Source organism: Gobio gobio, assembly GCF_949357685.1.
Source record: "Gobio gobio genome assembly, chromosome: 23".
Classification (NCBI taxonomy): Eukaryota; Metazoa; Chordata; class Actinopteri; order Cypriniformes; family Gobionidae; genus Gobio; species Gobio gobio.
Window position 1 is genome coordinate 13,325,266 of NC_137119.1, and position 18,318 is coordinate 13,343,583.

The 18,318-nt window shown below is 38.8% G+C and overlaps 2 protein-coding genes across 3 annotated transcripts in view; one reads left to right on the forward strand and one right to left on the reverse strand.

Moving 5' to 3' along the window:
- Positions 1–62: 62 nt before the first annotated feature.
- syt5b (synaptotagmin Vb) lies at positions 63–10,812 on the reverse strand. Of its 2 annotated transcripts, none has more exons than XM_079806806.1 (9): positions 10,681–10,812; positions 7,865–8,077; positions 7,151–7,332; positions 5,505–5,603; positions 5,242–5,409; positions 4,385–4,552; positions 4,146–4,260; positions 1,037–1,170; positions 63–894 (listed from the first exon to the last, which is right to left on the reverse strand). In XM_079806806.1, the coding sequence occupies exons 2-9, from the start codon at positions 8,043–8,045 to the stop codon at positions 685–687; spliced, it is 1,257 nt and encodes a 418-aa protein (XP_079662932.1). In that variant the 5' UTR covers positions 8,046–8,077; positions 10,681–10,812; the 3' UTR covers positions 63–684. The 2 variants fall into 2 exon arrangements, with proteins under 2 accessions (XP_079662932.1, XP_079662933.1); XM_079806807.1 differs by having other exon boundaries at positions 64–894; positions 7,865–8,050; positions 10,681–10,806.
- A 7,032-nt stretch (positions 10,813–17,844) lies between these two features.
- The window catches only part of btr33 (bloodthirsty-related gene family, member 33), a 38,029-nt gene continuing 37,555 nt past the window's right edge, over positions 17,845–18,318 (forward strand). Inside the window, exon 1 of the mRNA XM_079806802.1 lies at positions 17,845–17,919. The gene's annotated coding sequence lies outside the window, so the exon portion shown is untranslated. The remainder of the gene's footprint in view (positions 17,920–18,318) is intronic.

Here is an 18,318-nt window from a genome sequence, read left to right on the forward strand (position 1 = left end):
TTAGTGTCTCTTGTAGGGGGTCCTTGACATTAAAAGTGTGGTTAAATAGAGTGCACACAAGAAACAAGTGACACATCTGTTTAATTTGATTTGCATTTTCAAACACAAAGTGACTTTAGCATTGGGAATACAAAAGTGGAACAAAATAAATTTGTAATTTATGTGACAATATAGCAATCTATTTATATAAATATAACAATTTGAACTGTTGTCATTTGCATAGCTATTATTATGCAGAAGAGAAGATTTTAATTCCGATCTCATTTTACCAAAAATCATAGACATTATACTCTCTGTACTGGTTTAGCTCTCACCAAAATTAGCAACAATTTATCATCACGCCTTTAACACAAAAATAACTTACAAAACCATGCAGAGTGACAATTACCATAAAGAAAACACATCTACTCCAAACATAAAAACATGCATTTCGAAATACAACTCATAACAAATCATGACGATCTTCACACAACACAAAATTACCTTGGGAGAGAAAACATTAAGTGTGAAGCTATAACTCTGCAATGCTTCAAAGAAACAAAGAGTAAAGATCACTGGTCATGCTAGTAAAGCTGATGCATGCAGTGCTTATCAGTGCCATTCACTAAGTTGCTCAGTAGATGGATGAACCTCTGTTACCCTGGATGTGAGTGTACTCTGGTTATGTCCACTTGTTGACGATGGTTAGCGATGTGGCGCCTTCAGAGCAGCATCCACCTCTTCCTCTGGTTGAAGCGTGTGCCACTGGGCCACTGGACGCCGGGGATTGGCCAGCATGTCTGACCAATGGCGTAGGCCGACACCTGTGGCGCCATAACCAATTAAGGTTTTGCCGATAGGGTCGTTGCTGCCCAGCTTGTCGTAGTCAAATACAGTGATGATGATTTGGACTTTCTGTATTTGAATAGATTTGGACTTAGAATATGAATTTATTCAATTTTGAATGGTCATCTATAAATGACCCGTTCAAATTTGTACATGTACAGTATCGGACACAATATAGGTTATACCAGATGCAAGAATGATCCCACATCACCTGAATCTGTTCAAATGGGACCTCAAAGCTGAAGCTCTCGTTGAAGTATGGGTTCAATGTGTTCTTTTTAACTGTAGTTTTCTTCTTCTTCAGACGCTTTCCGTTATGCTGTAACACAATCTTCACATACGGATCTGACACAGGAAGTAGTATCATTATCAAAGTGGTGCAAATGCGAGCCTAAAAATCTTTTTTACAAGAAAATATTTTAGCCAACTGTGAAAAACTGTAATTTACTATTCGAGTCGTTCTGGACAGATCTACTCATTCTAAAATTAGCTGTATTTTCCGCATTTTAGATAGCATTTTTAAATAGTAATCAAATAAAATACTACAAATTGAATACAATTTTTATTTAATTTTAACATAACAAATTTAATATTTAAAGGTACACTATGTAACTTTTTTTGTTCAAAATTAATACAATTCAATACATCATCAATTCTTCCAAAACATGTTTTTGTCTCACACTGTGTGTTTAGTATTCACTATACACAACCTATTATAAGTGTTTATGTTTAAGACCAAGTGGAATGGATTGCGCAAGAAATTGAGGACATACGTGACTCGACCACGCATGTCTCGTCATATCCGTAAATAGACAAAACTTGCTCCGGCTACTTTGACGTGTGTATATGATGTGGGAGTGGCATAGGTTAGTTGTCACAATGAGCGAGAAAGGTTGACATGGAGCATGCAAACCATAAATGCCGAACAGAGGAGAGTCTGCTGGCAAAAAAAAAATGCAACAGACCTCGTAATAAAACAAGAATCAACATTGGCTTGGCTTTTCGGAGATGGCGAGAGCTATTGGATTCGAAATGTTGAAAAAGCGACGCGGTGATGGTGTTTTTATTATTCAACAGGTGAGTAAGACATTTTATTGAACAGATAAATTGCCATATTGTAACAGTTTGTTTTGGTTGTTGTTTCATGTACTTAGTTTGCCATGTTCACTGTCTTGTTTCTTAGTTTGCTTTGCTCACTGCTATGCTCTTCCTGGTTTTGTCATGTGTTTCATTGTCATGTGATTCCCATGCCCTCATGTGCTGTGTCATGCCATTGGCTAATTGTGTCCTCATTGTTCACAGGTGTCCCTTGTCCAGTCTTTAGTCTCAGTGTATTTAAAGGGATCGTTCACACAAAAATGAAAATTAGCCCATAATTTACTCACCCTCAAGTCATCCTAGGTGTATATGACATTCTTCTTTCAGACAAATAAAATCTGAGTTATATTACAAAAGTCCAGGCTAATCCAAGCATTAGAATTGGAATCATAATTGCTCTGTTTTTGAAGTCCTTAAAAAGTGCATCTGCCCATCAAATAATGTGCTCCACGCGGCTCTGGGGTGTTAATAAAGGCCTTCTGAAGCAAATCGATGCGTTTGTGTTAGAAAAATATCCATATTTAAAACTTTATCAAGTAAACTTTCGTCCGACCGCCTTCCCTGATCAATTTATGGAAAAATTGTTGAAAGTTCCCCTGCCGATTGAAAGACTAACACGACCAGGTACGCTCGTCATGACGTCACGTACGCATCTTGAGTTTCACTTTCAACATTCAACACTTTTCCACAGAAGGCTGTGGGCCGAAAGTTTACTTGATAAAGTTTTAAATATTAATATTTTTCTTACACAAACGCGTCGATTCGCTTCAGAAGGCCTTTATTAACACCTCGGAGCCGCGAGGAGCACGTTATTTGACGGACAGATGCACTTTTTATGGACTTCAAAAACAGAGCAACTATGAATCAAATTGTAATGCTTGGATTAGCCTGGACTTTTGTAATATAACTCAGATTTTATTCGTCTGAAAGAAGAATGTCATATACACCTAGGATGACTTGAGGGTAAATTATGGGCTAATTTTCATTTTTGGGTGAACTATCCCTTTAAGTCATGTTTGCCATGTGTCTTTGTCTTGTATTGATGTTGTAACCCATTGTTGGTGAGTTTTCTGTTCTACCATGCTATGTAAAGCTAAGTCTTTGTTTCTAGTTTATGCCAAGCCAAGTCAAGTCTTTGTTTTATGTTTTGGATTTTGAGTTTATTAAACTGCACTTGGGTTCTTAAACCTGCCTTCAGTGGACATTCGTTACACATATGTAGCTCTCTGACAGAGTTCATTGTAAAGCATAATCTATTGTGAAGGGTCAATTCATTAAGGTTGTTGTAGCACCGTGCTGGAATTTATTTTCAAGGATATGTCTATTAAAGGCACAATATGTAAGATTTTTGGATTAAAATATCCAAAAACCACTAGAACAATGTTATATATTTTGTTGACTTGTGTACAGAAAAATGAATCATACTTATAGCTCAACAGTCTTATTGTTTACATCTTGTTTTCTTGATTTACCGCGAGTGCCTAAATCCATCTAGCTTACTGCAGTGTGCAACAAGTGTCTCATAGCAGCTGCAGAGTGAACGCACAGAGTAGCATTATAACACAACTTTAACACACTCTAATGTATCTAATATGATAAAACAGCGCTGCGTTACCCCACATACAGAAGAAGCGGAAGTGGTCATCTGCGGCATAATAAAAGCTCAACTGCCCTCAAGCAGTGTGTCGCGCCTGTCTCTCATTAGCAATTTGCTCCTGCGGCCTCATTTCATCCAACAGCTTTCATCCCCACCCTGTTTCATACTACAGTAACATTAATAAATCTTTAATACATTAGCTCATCCATGAATATGATTTTTGTCCGAGTCCCGTCTGATTCTTTTCCACTGGCTGAACCCACATGAACCCACACCTTTGTTTAGAGTGACCTCTAGTGGCGAAAATTACATATTGTGCCTTTAATGGGTAAAGCTACAGTAATGTCAAGCTAGTCAGCTTGAGATTCTTTGCATCGTAACTGGTTATATCTCTTAAATCTAGTAGTGAATATTTTATGAGCAATAGGAAAATCATATTCAACCGAAGCACAGCCGAAGCACAACCAACAATGTTCTTCCACAAAATGCATGCCGTTTTGTTTTTTAACCGTAAGAGGGCCAAAAGTTACATAGTATAGGGTAGGCTACCTTTAGTTTATTCTATTTTATAGATTTGATTGAATTAAAATCTATTTAAATATTAATTATTAATTTTGATATGTACCTGATAAACCACCGACATCCATCTTCTTGAGATTTTTGGCCTCCATTATGTTGACGGTGAGTTTACCAGCAGTGGGAACATAACGCAGAGAAATACAAACGTCTCCAAGTTTCTCCTGTCAAAGAGAAAAAAATTAAGTGAATAGGTACAAATTTAGTTATATAATTAGATTAGATACATTTAATTTTTAACGTTTAACGTTTAATTCGATACAAATATTGACAGGATATATTATTTACCTCCTCCTTTTCTCCATTTTCGAGATCCCTCCATTCATGCAGTGGCTGTGCAAGATCCACACAGCTCATAGGAATCTTTATCTGGCCAATCACATCATGTTTACCAAACCGATCAAAATCAAACACCTGAAGCACCAAAGTTTTACCACCCAACTCAGCATAGGGAATCTATAATGCATAACGAGAAGCAGGAAACAAAAAAACACGTGAGACACAAACATATTAGCACAAATGAGTCTATCTGCATTTTGTTTAAAGCAATTTTCCAGTGTTAATATGTCATAAAACATGTCTTTACTAAATTGCTGAAAAAAGAGATTCAGCAACATCGGAATCCATTTCAAATGCTTCCTGATGCAGGCAATTAAAGGAATAATTCTTCCAAAAAATGTTCATTTATCACTGTCACTGTACAGAAAAGAACATTCTTCCAAAATGTTCCTTTTTTCAAAGAACAGTCATATGGTTTGGAACAACATGAGGGTAAAAATTGTAATTATTATAATAAATAGTAAAATAATAGTTCATTTTTACGTGAACTATTCCTTCAAAAACGTATTTAACATCAGTGATACCTGGATAGCTGTCAATCAAAAAATGAATGTCAAAACCAGTGTAGGGAAGCAGGGATTTCTGGGAACTTAAGATGCCACACAAGGAGACAAAACCCTGACACAAAACCTGAGAGAGAGAGAGAAATGGACAAACAAACTACAGGTGGAACTAGAACACTTAAAAAGACAAAACTACAGACGATAAAATGTTACAAGACAACCACGTTCACGCTAACACATACATAAATCATCATGTACAGAATACGCACTACAGTATGTAAACAAACAACATTTAAGAAAAACCTTGAAGATAAAGGTCTCATTGAACACAGGGCAGAGGTTTTTGCGCTGGACTTTGGTTTCAAACTTCTTCTTCTTGTCTGGAAGCAGGTAAACTTTTACATATGGGTCAGATGTGCCGCCAATATCCATAGCAGGAAGATCTTGAGCCTGAAGAACTCCAACTATCAGCTGTTGACACACAATTAGACATGTTGATTCCATTTTCTTGTTACAGTGACATTATCACAACTTTTTAATAAGTACTTCATACATCAGAAATGCACCTGAGCATCAGTGAAGTTGTAATCCAAAGAGAACTCCAGTTTTCCCAGATTTTCCTGCTCCTCTTTTTGCACATCTCCCTCCTTCTTTTCTCCTTCCTCCTGCAAGATTGATAGTCATGTTTTATATGCTTATGCAAAATGTAAACTAGTTTCAGCTCAAATCTTAAATCTATTGGTATTTTTTATTTGTCACACGCACACACACACACACACACACACACACACACACGTTTGTTTTTGTGAAATGTACAGAGGCGTACTGGTTTTTATACCTACAAACCATATTTTCTATCCCCTTACACTGCCCCTGCCCCTAAACCTACCCATCACAGGAGACTGTGCAGTTCACTTTCTGTGAAAAAAACCTTGTTCTGTGTGATTTATAAGCATTTTGAAAAGTGAGGACATGGGGAACGTCCTCATATTTCACCCTCTTTTTGTAATACCTATGTCATACCCATGTCATATTTGTCATACCATGTCATACCCCTGATATTTCACAAAAACATGCCCACACACACACACACACACACACACACACACACACACACACACACACACACACACACACACACACACACACACACACACACACACACACACACACACACACACACTGTATACTGCCCGGCTCAAAAAAGGTTGCTGTTGAATTTAAATAGTCAAATGCTTAAGAGTCTATTGGATCAATATTGCAGTTATTATTATGGAACTAGCATGCTATATGTTTTGCAAAAGTTCTTCTAACCCCAATTAATGGAGTGTATAGCTTTTCATTTCTTGAACAACCATATAGAGGGCATGCTTTGACGTCACTTTCCCGCCGGAACACTCCCCCTCAGCCGGACTGAGTGGCAAAAGAGCTGCTGCATGATTGGATTTAATATGGGAAACTGTGAAAACCTGAGTAAAATAAATTATTATCAGTTTAAACTAAAGGTTGGACTCAATAGTGTCCCTTGCTCTTTACCAAAGATCCAGTGATCCATGGATATTGACATGCAGCCAATAATTGTGTTTCCTGACATTTATATGTCTCTGATTTCGATGCCGGGGAAATGCATAAAGCAAACTTGCCTGTGGACGCTTTATATAAATACAATATATGTCTAATATTACTTATATTAATGTTATATGCACTCTAAAAAAAAAGGTTCTATATGGCACCAAAAATCAGCGTATCGAATCATGATTCAACACACTGATTCATAACGCTCCGAAGCTTCATGAAGCAGTGTTTTGAAATCACCCATCACTATATAAGTCGTTGTTTATTTTTTTGGCCACACCAAAAATATTCTCGTCGCTTTATAATATTAATATTGAACCACTGTACTCACATGAACTGATTCAGATATGTTTTTAGTACATTAATGGATCTTGAGAGGGGAAATGTCATTACTGGCTATGCAGGCCTCACTACATGGGCCATTTCAACAAAAATATCTTAATTTGTGTTCCGAAGATGAACGGAGGTCTTACGGGTGTGGAACGGCATGAGGGTGAGTAATAAATTACATTATTTTCATTTTTGGGTGAACTAACCCTTTAAGTATGTAGTTAGTCATTATTACTCAGTAGTTACTTGTTTATTACACTGTAACAACGTCATCTTAAAATAAAGTGTAACCTATTTGCTCTTGCACCTTTTGTTCTCCTCCGCCCTCTCCTTCAGTCCCTTCTATTTTTCTCCGTGCTGCTCTCTTCCTCTCTCGAGCTTTCTTGGATTTCTTCTTCTTGCCGAAGCATTTCTTGAACATGCAATATATAAAACAAGCCACAAGGGCGAGAACCACCACCACGATGGCTCCTACAGCCCACATCGGCACTAAGGAGAACAGAGAGCTGGTCAGTCTCCATGGAAACAGGTACAGGACACAGGACAATACTCGCTTAGTGTCTTATCACGTCAGCTCAATGTGCTTTTAATTTGAAATTATTATTGTCTATAAAGCTGAACAAAAAAATATAATTCAAAGTGCTCCATTTATGTAATTTGATTTCTAATCAAATGCAGGTAATGACTCAGAGAATAGATGAAAGTGAAAAATGATATTGTGTCCTGTCAGGTTACACAATCACAACAAGATCAGTGGATTCCGTATTTTAATGACATTAAGCTGAGTGAGTTGAGGAAATGAACAGAATTATTTATAAATAAATGAACTGTCTGGTTTTGTGTTTTTTCCCCACTCTTTTATAGATGGATAGATGAATAGATTGATGGATGGAGAAATATAAAGAAATTCTATTCAATGATTCGAACAAATGTGAAGTTATACAAAAATTCCAGTGCTTTAATACTAAATATCACACAGTTTTACTCTTTTACGTTAACTTGGGTGAATGTAGATACTTACATGGAAGATGTTCCAGCTCATTTATGAACTTGTTCTTCATGTTTTCATAGTCATGATGAGTTGGGGGAGCAGGATGTGGCTCATGTTCTGGTTTTGGGTGTGGTTCAGGTTCAGGTTCAGGTTCAGGTTCTGCTGGTTCAGCAGTTCGTCGAACACGGACACCCATATTCACAAACCTCATGCCAGCTGTGTGTCAAGAATCAAATGCACAGCCTGAAAATAACGTAACGCAAAAAGACAGAGGATGTACGGATGCCTGAATTAGAAAAATGAAGAAGAATTAAAGGTCCTGTTCTTCGTGATCCCATTTTTCAAACTTTAGTTAGTGTGTAATGTTGCTGTTAGAGCATAAATAATACCTGTAAAATTATAAAGCTCAAAGTTCAATGCCAAGCAAGATATTTTATTTGACAGAAGTTCCCTTTCAAAGCCTACAGCGAACGGCCGGTTTGGACTACATCCCTGTACATCCTGCTTTAATTACGTCAGTAGAGCAGTTTGTCAACTAACCTCCGCCCACAAGAATACGCGAAAAAGGGGGCGTGGTCTTGTTGCTCCCTCGTGGAGAAGAGGAAGTGTTGCGTTCGGTTCGGTTCGGTTGCGTTTGTCGCCATGTCGTTCAGACGCTGTTATTTTCATCCCGGAGTCAAATCACCTTTGTTTGGCCTTCAGGGGCTGTAGTTTGAGCGCGTTCATCTCCCCGTTATGGTAAGAGGCGTGACCTTCCCGGGCAACGTGAGCTAAGCTGCTGTCGAATCACAATACGGGAATCGCTGGCACAATCGGAACTTGTTACGTATTTCTGAAGGAGGGACTTCATAGAACGAGGAAATTCTCAGGCCGTTTTGAGGACAGTGAAAACAGCAGTATACAGATAAGTAAATTGTGTGAAAAATACTGTAAATGGACTGCATTTATATGGACTGCATTTATATAGCGCTTTTAACAGACCTACGGCCATCCAAAGCGCTTTACATTTTGCCTCACATTCACCCATTCACACACTCATTCACACACCGACAGCGGTGTCAGCCATGCAAGGCGCCATCCAGCTCGTCGGGAGCAGCTGGGGTTAGGTGTCTTGCTCATGGACACCTCGGCACTTGGTCAGGTGGAACCGGGGATCGAACCACCAACCTTCCGGTTTGTAGACAACCTACATGAACCACTGAGCCACTGCCGCCCCATAAAGCCACTGCCGCCCCATGAGCCACTGCCGCCCCATGTGTAAAAAAACTGTGTTTTTTTACACATGAAACATGAACACATGTTATATTGCACACTGTAAACACAATCAAAGCTTCAAAAAAACACGAAAAACGGGACCTTTAAAGAAAAAAAACTCTTCAAAGTCATTCTTTACTTGCTGAAGAGTTTTTGCAACAATTCTAGCGTGCTAAACTGTCTAAACAACAATATTTATTATTGGCTCAGAATGTGATTGTGATTACACAGTTTTTTTGTGTGTTTTTTTTTAATTGGCAAAGAGAAACCGAGTTTCCTTGGAAACATGACAGCACATGAGTCAGTGCTAAAATAGCTCAAACGATTAGTCTTATACAGTTATGCCTAATTCTGTACTGTACACTGAATATACAGTGTTCACAACATTCAAAAGTTGAGCATTTGGTTCACATCTCATACCTCCTGAAATAATGTTTTTTTGTGACATGTGTGTGCATGTATGTTCCCTAAAGCCAGATAACCAACATGGCTGATTCTAATCCATCATGTATTTACCCTCCTTTGCCATACCATCCATCCACCCCCATCTCTACTGGTCTCTCTCTCTCTCTCTCTCTCTTTCTCTCTCCCATCATAACGAGATTAAGGGGAGAAAAGAGTACCAAAGCTCTGACTACTCAGATAAACAATGCACCTCTTCGAAAAATTATTATCATTGATTGACTAATTCATTCATAAACACTTCATTCAGGTTTTCCTCCTCTCAAAACACTAAATGACAAGAAACACCATCCCCTTCTTTAATACCTGTTTATCATTATACTACAAAATGTCCCTGGTCCATGAGTGCTTTGTGCAATTTCTAATGTTGTTTTCAGATTTATGCAGATTGAAAGTCCCTGAATGCTTGTGTTTTTCAGTTTACTTGAATGCGATTAAATCAATATTATGTTATTGGGGGCTATAAGCCACATGTAAAAAAACAAACTATTGCTAAAAAATGGAATAGGAATAAAAGTATAATCATGAAAGGATTGATTTGTAGTGAAGGATAGCCAATGACTGCTCCAGTCACGAATCATTACTCATTACTTTGAATTAATACTTAAATGTAACTTAAATCATGTTCTCTGTAATCCGTTCATCTACACTGTCATACTAGCCTGTGTGATTTTACCCTAAAGATTATTTGGCCAGTTCTTTAACACAAATTATGTTACGTCTTGATTTGCAATCAAAAGAAATAGCGTCCATTTAACTCTTTATACATCAATGTACTTTGTGAGCTTCTACATTTCTCATAGCTACATGAAATAGGCTACATATCGCTATTAAAAGTTAATTATTATTTTTAAAAGCTGTGGTAAGTGTGGACGCGCCCTGCACGCGCTCTCTAAACGCGCTGCACCATTCGCAGGAATGCGCGCGTCATTCGCGGATTTTGAGCTGATCTTCAGCAACAGGTTACGATGGTAATGCACAGATTTATGAATTAATATCGCCTCGCATTACATATTTCACATAACTGAAATTATTTGTCCATTTCTGATGTGTGTCCTGTCAGGTCTGTTAAAGTGTGATATGAAAATGAAAGCATGCCTCTGTATAAGAAGAAGAAGAAAAAAACCTACCTGATAAACGAATTCCTCTGAATATGTTGGTTGGGAAATACCTTCCTAAGTTAACATTAAGAAGATGCCCAGGCTTGTTTGCCCAGCAGCCCTCAAGCAGACATGCTGAATTGTGTATATTGTGATAAGTGTGGTGCTGGTGGTTTAACCCCCTCCCCATCAGCTTTAAGCTCAAGTGCTTTCAAATCATTAAAGCACCACTAATCTCTCTCCCCCTCCCCATCACATCTGTTGTGCAGTTATAGAATATTTCTCCATAAATTCAGCAGTCACATAAACCACACCTCTATCTTTATTTTAGGTATTTTAACTGAAAAAAAAGAAAAAAATCCCCAGTGATGAATAGCTATATGTTAATCTTGTGCTCATTTCCGTTGAGAGCTCTTATTTATGTGACTGCAGAGCATCAACTGCCCATCTAATCCACACAAAACATCATGCTCGACATCATTGTTCCCATCTGGGACACGTTGAGGATGAAAATAGCCTTTCTGCCCTGATAATCTGTTTGATCACGGATTACACTTGCAATTTTTTTTTCAATCAATAAATCATAAAGTATTGTAGTAAGCATGTTCACTCAACCCTTTTTCATCATTTCTATACAGCTATTGGTTTAAATGTACTGATTTTGAATGGCAGTTTGGTACATTGGCAATTAGAACTGCCACAGCCAAGTAGGCTACCATGGATGGTAGTGCATTTGCAAATGACAGGCTTTTGTTATGTTTAGTATAACATACTACTCCTATTATATGTATACTGAGCATAATAGGCGAATTTTGGGTTAGTGGGTTGAATCTGACCAGCACCCTTAATCGTCTTAACATTTGTTTTCGGTCCTCAGTTGCTCATCTCTACAGTGTGCTGCACTGTGATGTCCTGCACTGGGTTTACCTATTGTGTGTTTTCTTTACTACTGTTGCATTGACAGGACAACACTTGTGAAGTAAAGCTGGCATTATTGACTTCATTATTGATTTCAACTTTAATTTAAGTTATCTTGAATACACCCATGAACAACATGGGCAAGAGATGATTCAGTATAATTAACAATAGTGAAATCTCATGTTTTTGGAGTGATACCCATGGGTTTATGGTTTTGTTGAGTAGTAACTACACAGTAGTAACAACATAGTAAACACAGTGCAGCGCTTCGCGCTACGTAGTGCTCACGTGAACAGCATCAGAGACTGACACAGAAGAGAAGAAATTGTTGAATAAAGTCGTTATTTTTGTGCACAAAAAGTATTTTAGTCACTTCGTAACATTAAGGTTGAACCACTGTAGTCACATAGACTATTTTAACAATGTCTTTACTACCTTTCTGGGCATTAAAAGGTAATAGCATTGCATTGCTGTCTATGGAGGGGTCAGAGAGCTCTCAGATTTCATCAAAAATAATTTGTGTTTCAAAGATGAACGAAGGTCTTACAGGTTTGAAACGACATGAGGGTGAGTAATTAATGACAGAATTTTCATTTTTGGGTGAAGCCCTTTAATTGTATTGAGTGTGCACTTGTAGTGTACTTCAAATCTTAAAAGTATATATATAAAAAAAACTGTACTTGCAGATAATATATTACAGAAACAACAGGCCACTACTTAGAGAGTGCATTTTCGTGAGTCTTCTTAAGTGAGAAACAGCACTTAAGTAGACTTTTAAAAAGTGAACATTGTAATAATGTCAAATTAAAAGTTTTACCTTAAAGTACAGTTTAAATCATTGTTTTAATGTTGTTTGTGGTTTGGGGGGGGGGGGGGGGGTAAGTCCATGGTAGGCAGCGCGTCTCTGGCCCCCTGAGCTGCCTGCACCACCATGGTCCCTTGAACTGCTTGTGCCTCCATGGCTTCCTGAACTGCCTGCGCCTCCATGGCTTCCTGAACTACCTGCGCCTCCATGGACTGCCTGTGCTTCCATGGCTTCCTGAACTGCCTGTACCTCCATGGCTTCCTGAACTGCCTGCGCCTCCATGGCTTCCTGAACTGCCTGTGCTTCCATGGCTTCCTGAACTGCCTGCGCCTCCATGAACTGCCTGCGCCTCCATGGCTTCCTGAACTGCCTGCGCTTCCATGGCTTCCTGAACTGCCTGCGCCTCCATGGCTTCCTGAACTGCCTGCGCCTCCATGGCTTCCTGAACTGCCTGCGCTTCCATGGCTTCCTGAACTGCCTGCGCCTCCATGGCTTCCTGAACTGCCTGCGCCTCCATGGCTTCCTGAACTGCCTGCGCTTCCATGGCTTCCTGAACTTCCTGCGCCTCCATGGCTTCCTGAACTGCCTGCCCTCCCTGGCTTCCTGAACTGCCTGCGCCTCCATGGCTTCCTGAACTGCCTGCGCCTCCATGGCTTCCTGAACTGCCTGCGCTTCCATGGCTTCCTGAACTTCCTGCGCCTCCATGGCTTCCTGAACTGCCTGCGCCTCCATGGCTTCCTGAACTGCCTGCGCCTCCATGGCTTCCTGAACTGCCTGCGCCTCCATGGCTTCCTGAACTGCCAGCGCTTCCATGGCTTCCTTAACTTCCAGCGCCTCCATGGCTTCCTGAACTGCCTGCGCCTCCATGGCTTCCTGAACTGCCTGCGCCTCCATGGCTTCCTGAACTGCCTGCGCCTCCATGGCTTCCTGAACTGCCTGCGCCTCCATGGCTTCCTGAACTGCCTGCGCCTCCATGGCTTCCTGAACTGCCTGCGCTTCCATGGCTTCCTGAACTTCCTGCGCCTCCATGGCTTCCTGAACTGCCTGCGCCTCCATGGCTTCCTGAACTGCCTGCGCCTCCATGGCTTCCTGAACTGCCTGCGCCTCCATGGCTTCCTGAACTGCCTGCGCTTCCATGGCTTCCTGAACTGCCTGCGCTTCCATGGCTTCCTGAACTGCCTGCGCCTCCATGGCTTCCTGAACTGCCTGCGCCTCCATGGCTTCCTGAACTGCCTGCGCTTCCATGGCTTCCTGAACTTCCTGCGCCTCCATGGCTTCCTGAACTGCCTGCGCCTCCATGGCTTCCTGAACTGCCTGCGTCTACTATTACAAAGTACTATTACAAAAGTACTAAGTATGTGTAACGATATTAAGGGGAGATAATATGAATCCAGTTGCAGGAGTTTTATTGAAATCAACATAGGACAAGCAAGATGACTGGGACAGAGAGAAACAACGGGTGAAACAGAACAGGATTGAAGCAGGAATGCTTTCACCAGAAAGGGCTGAACGGGATAAAACTCAAGTGGTTATTCGCCTTTTGCAAAGATGCATCAACAGGTAGAATGTCACAATCTGTCAAAATGAGGCATCAAATATAACTCAGGTAAGCATTCACACAATCTAAAAAAATAATGTGTTGGCTCAACAAAAAACAGTTATGACCGTTATGACAACTTTGAGTGAATTCACGTTCAACCAACAAGCTACATTGAGTTAGAAGAACTTAATACTTTGTAGCATAAACACAAATTGTTTACTGAAATTAAGTGGTTCCAACTACCAGAGTTGTAGCCCTGAAACCAATTAATATTGTCTATTTCAGTTAAAATCAACAGCTATCATAGCACTGACATAACTTATTTAACATGTATATTTAATGAGCAAGATATTACTTGTCACTGGCATTAGCACAGTCATTGCTTATAGAGTCAATGTAATGACACTCAATGGTAACCACAAAAACTTCAACATTAGAAACTCTTTTAAATGTCAAACATAACAGCAATAAACACTAACAGGTCTTTCCCTTCACTAAAAACAAATAAATTAACACTTAATTTCAACATTTATTCTCCTTATCCAGTCCTATGCAAGGCATGCTGTGAACTAGAAATCCACTGCCTAATTTCCAAAGTTGTCAAGACAATTTCATTCAGTTACCACAACCTTATTACCTATAAGACAATTAACGCAGAAATGTTACATTACAGACGATATTAAGTTGATGTAATAATCAACATTATGTCAACAGAACTCTACAAAATAATGTTTGCAACTTAAAAGGCTTAATTAAAACTAGATTAGACTTAAATTAGACTTTTTAACTTGCAACAATACATTTATTTAAGTTGTTGTAACCGGTACCCTGAAGTACTTTTTAGAGTGCAGGTAGAATCTCTTACAGTCTGTGAAACGAGGCATCAAACGTAACTAGGTTGGTGTTCACAGAAAAGTGAAACAAGGGCATCAAACATATTTCAGGTTAGTATTCACAGTTCAGAATCAAACTAAATAACTTATCCTTTCGGAGAATCAAACATCAAAACAGGAAACATTTGGTGAGTTTGGGCCTTTGCATACTAGCATGGTGTAACGTACTGCTCCGAGACTTAACAGGTTGAGGATCCAAACGCAGCTTTATTAAAGGGTAATCCACAAACGTAGTCAAAAACAGGCAAGAGGTCATAACAGGTAATCAGTCCAATCAGGCAAACAAAACAGGAGAGACAGGCAAAAGGGAAATCCACGGAACGGGCAAGTAATCCAAGACCAAGAGACATGAAACCAGGGAAAACGCTCAGAAATGCAGTGTTAACAAACATACAAGACAATGAATAATAGACAGGACCAGGTTATTATAGGGTGCATTCCATTCAACAGGGTCCCTACGCACTGTTCACTGCTCCCTACTCCCTGAGCACGGTACACTGTAAAAAAAAATCAGGTCTCCAATTGAAAATTTTCTAGTGACTGATCACATCTAATATTTTTAGTTGGCCAAACTGAATTTCTGTTAAATAAATTGCATCAATTAACAGAAATTCAATTTGGCCAACTGAAACATTTAGATGTGATCAGTCACTAGAAAAATTTCAGTTGGAGACCTGAATTTTTTTAAAAGTGTATATCAGTTGAAGTGGACTTCGCTGACAATAATCACTCATTTGGAACGCCCTGCAACGCCCTCATTTGGAACGCCCTGTTATGATATAACATAAATTAATATTGTAATTTACTTTACTTTCAAATTGAAAACCATATAAGCATATACATTTAGAAAACACGCAGAATGTATCTAAAAAATATGATAAAAACATTGTCCATTAGTTTTATTAGTTTACTTATAAGTTACCTGTATTGACTATGAACAGATTTGAAGATGCACCTGTCATTCAATATGAAAATACATTTTGATTTGGTTAACTAGGCTATCTATGTATAAGTGTAGGCTATTCTTAATCAATGGTCTTTGTAGCAGTCTCATCTCGTGCGCTTTCTTTCCCAAGTGCAGCTGCATATAACATTCCTGAGGTAAATAAAGTCAAATATAAAAAATGATAGCCCTCAGGTGCTTCTCAACACTTTTAATTGGTTTACATATTCATAAAATATAATATACGAATGTAACAGTTATTGCCATAACCATTCATAAATACTCTAGTTTGTATAATAACTATGAATATTCAAATGCATATGTAAACTCCTCCATCGCAAAACTGTTTAAAAACTCTTCCAACCAACGGCTCTGCACCATCATTAGTTCAGACAGGTGATGCATGCCACACGCAAGAGACAGTTGGGTGATTTTCACTCTCTACTTCCTGTGAAGTGATGTATCGATGTCTCCTTCTTCCCTACGCCGTTCGCAGTACCCTTTGGACTGAACATGTTCGTTCCCTTTGGATTGGAATCTTACTTAAGATGGCGGAATACCCTCTGAAGTCCACTTTGCAGCCCACTTACGGTCGAGTGTGAGCTAACAAGGTAATGGGGTGCAGGTGTATGTAATCAATGAGTGCTGATGAGTCCGGGCAAAGGATTATGGGAGATGTAGTCCTTGATGGAGTGACAGTCCGGGGTTGAGTGCCCTCAGGTGGTAATCAGGGGCACTCTCACTGGTGTTTGTGACACATGGTAAGTATCCTTTACAGCATTCAAAGCCTGAAGGTGACTACAAATGAGAATTATGCAAGCAGCAGCGTTATTAGTTTAAAAGATATTTTAAAGAACGCTGGTTACCTGACAGCTGATGTCAGTACAGTCAGTATTTTTTTTTTTTACTATGGAAGTCAATGGGTGCCGCCGTCAACTGTCTGGTTTCTTCTTTTGTGTTTATCAGAAGATGGACTCTCATACAGGTTTGGAACAACTTTGGGGTAGACAATTAGTCAAAATTTTAATTTTTGGGTGAACTATCCCTTTAAATCATAAAAAATAAGTTAAGCAATTTTTTTTGTGTTTAAATGTTTAAATGACTTGTACAGCATATTGATTGTACTTAAATTTAAGGTAGCAAGTGAGCTGTTTCTTTTTAACAGTGTGTTCTATTATTGAATAAGAGAGAGTATGAGTGAGAGTAAAGATCACTGTTGCACAAATCTACCTCTCTGGTGTCTTAGCTCGGGGCCTATACCATTATATGATACACATTACAATGTCATGATACAATACTTCACAATACATCAGAATGTCTTCTGGTGTATTTTCTGTTTTCTGTCAGTGAAAAGGTGGCTTTCCATTCTTTCCATTCACAAACTAAACACAATCAACTGTTATTTACAGTACCAACTGTTTACATTTGTATTTTGCACAGTACTTCTAACTGTAATATGCAATCACTTCCACTGCACTTTTACACTTTTTTTCGGATAGCTTCTGTCCATAATTTATTGCACTACCTTAATCCACTGCCATATTCCTCATTTTAGCCTAACATATCATTGTATACCTCTATCTGTAAAATTCGGTTTATAGTAATAGCCATCTGTATATTATATTATATTCATAGTACATATCCACCTGTAAATTCTGTTTATAGTATTAACCATCTGTATATTATTCACTGTACATATTCACCTGTAAATTCTGTTTATAGTAATAACCATCTCTCTATTTATAGATATATTTATATATATTCAGTACATATCCATGTCCTGCACTTATGCAAACGTTGTATATCCTGCACTTGCTGCTATTGCACTTCTGGTTAGACCTAAACTGCATTTCGTTGCCTTGTACTTGTACTTGTGTAATGACAATAAAGTTGAATCTAATCTAATCTAATCAGATTGAATCATATTTTTCAGAATTTTTTTATTATATATGCTAGAAGTAAGTGTTAGCATGCAAGACATCAAACACCTCTTTACAGCAACCTTTAGTTCTTTGTTCTTGAAAGGGTTAACTCAACAGTTTAATGGAATAGGATCCCATCCCTGCCAAAAGAGGCGTAGCTTAACCTCACAATCACTTACAATTGTCTTTCAGCTGCTGGTGACTAACGTTGCTTTTCTTCTTCCTGACTGAAACACCTTTTCTTACAGGTAAGAGTTGTGTTTCAAACGCTCATTACAGTGAGGCATGGGTACTTGAGAAATCGTATTTTACTGATGGTTTATCTATAGATACACAATGAAATGATCAAGTGTAAATTATGTCTTGGGCTCTACACTGGCAGAGTGTAGTGTTCATCTGACTTTGCTGGACTTTGACCTCTTGGTGAATGTTTAGTGATAAGGCTGCAAGATGAAACTGTGAACATGAAACACTAACGAAAGCAGAATTCACGAGAAGTTTTAGCCATTAAAAAAGCCAGACGTTTTTCTCTTTTTCTAACAAGTACATAAATTAACAAAAGACTGAACACACACCCACATCATGAGCATGAGGCTTTATGATGTGGTTTGTATAGTGTATTCATACAATGCTTTGTGCACATATTC

Coding starts and splice junctions, on each gene's coding strand:
- syt5b (XM_079806806.1), bottom strand. CDS start 8,045: ATGAGGTTTGTGAATATGGGTGTCCGTGTTCGACGAACTGCTGAACCA. Junction 7,333..7,864: donor TGAGCTGGAACATCTTCCAT/GTAAGTATCTAC, acceptor TGTTCTCCTTAG/TGCCGATGTGGGCTGTAGGA. Junction 895..1,036: donor TCCCATTTGAACAGATTCAG/GTGATGTGGGAT, acceptor ATTCAAATACAG/AAAGTCCAAATCATCATCAC.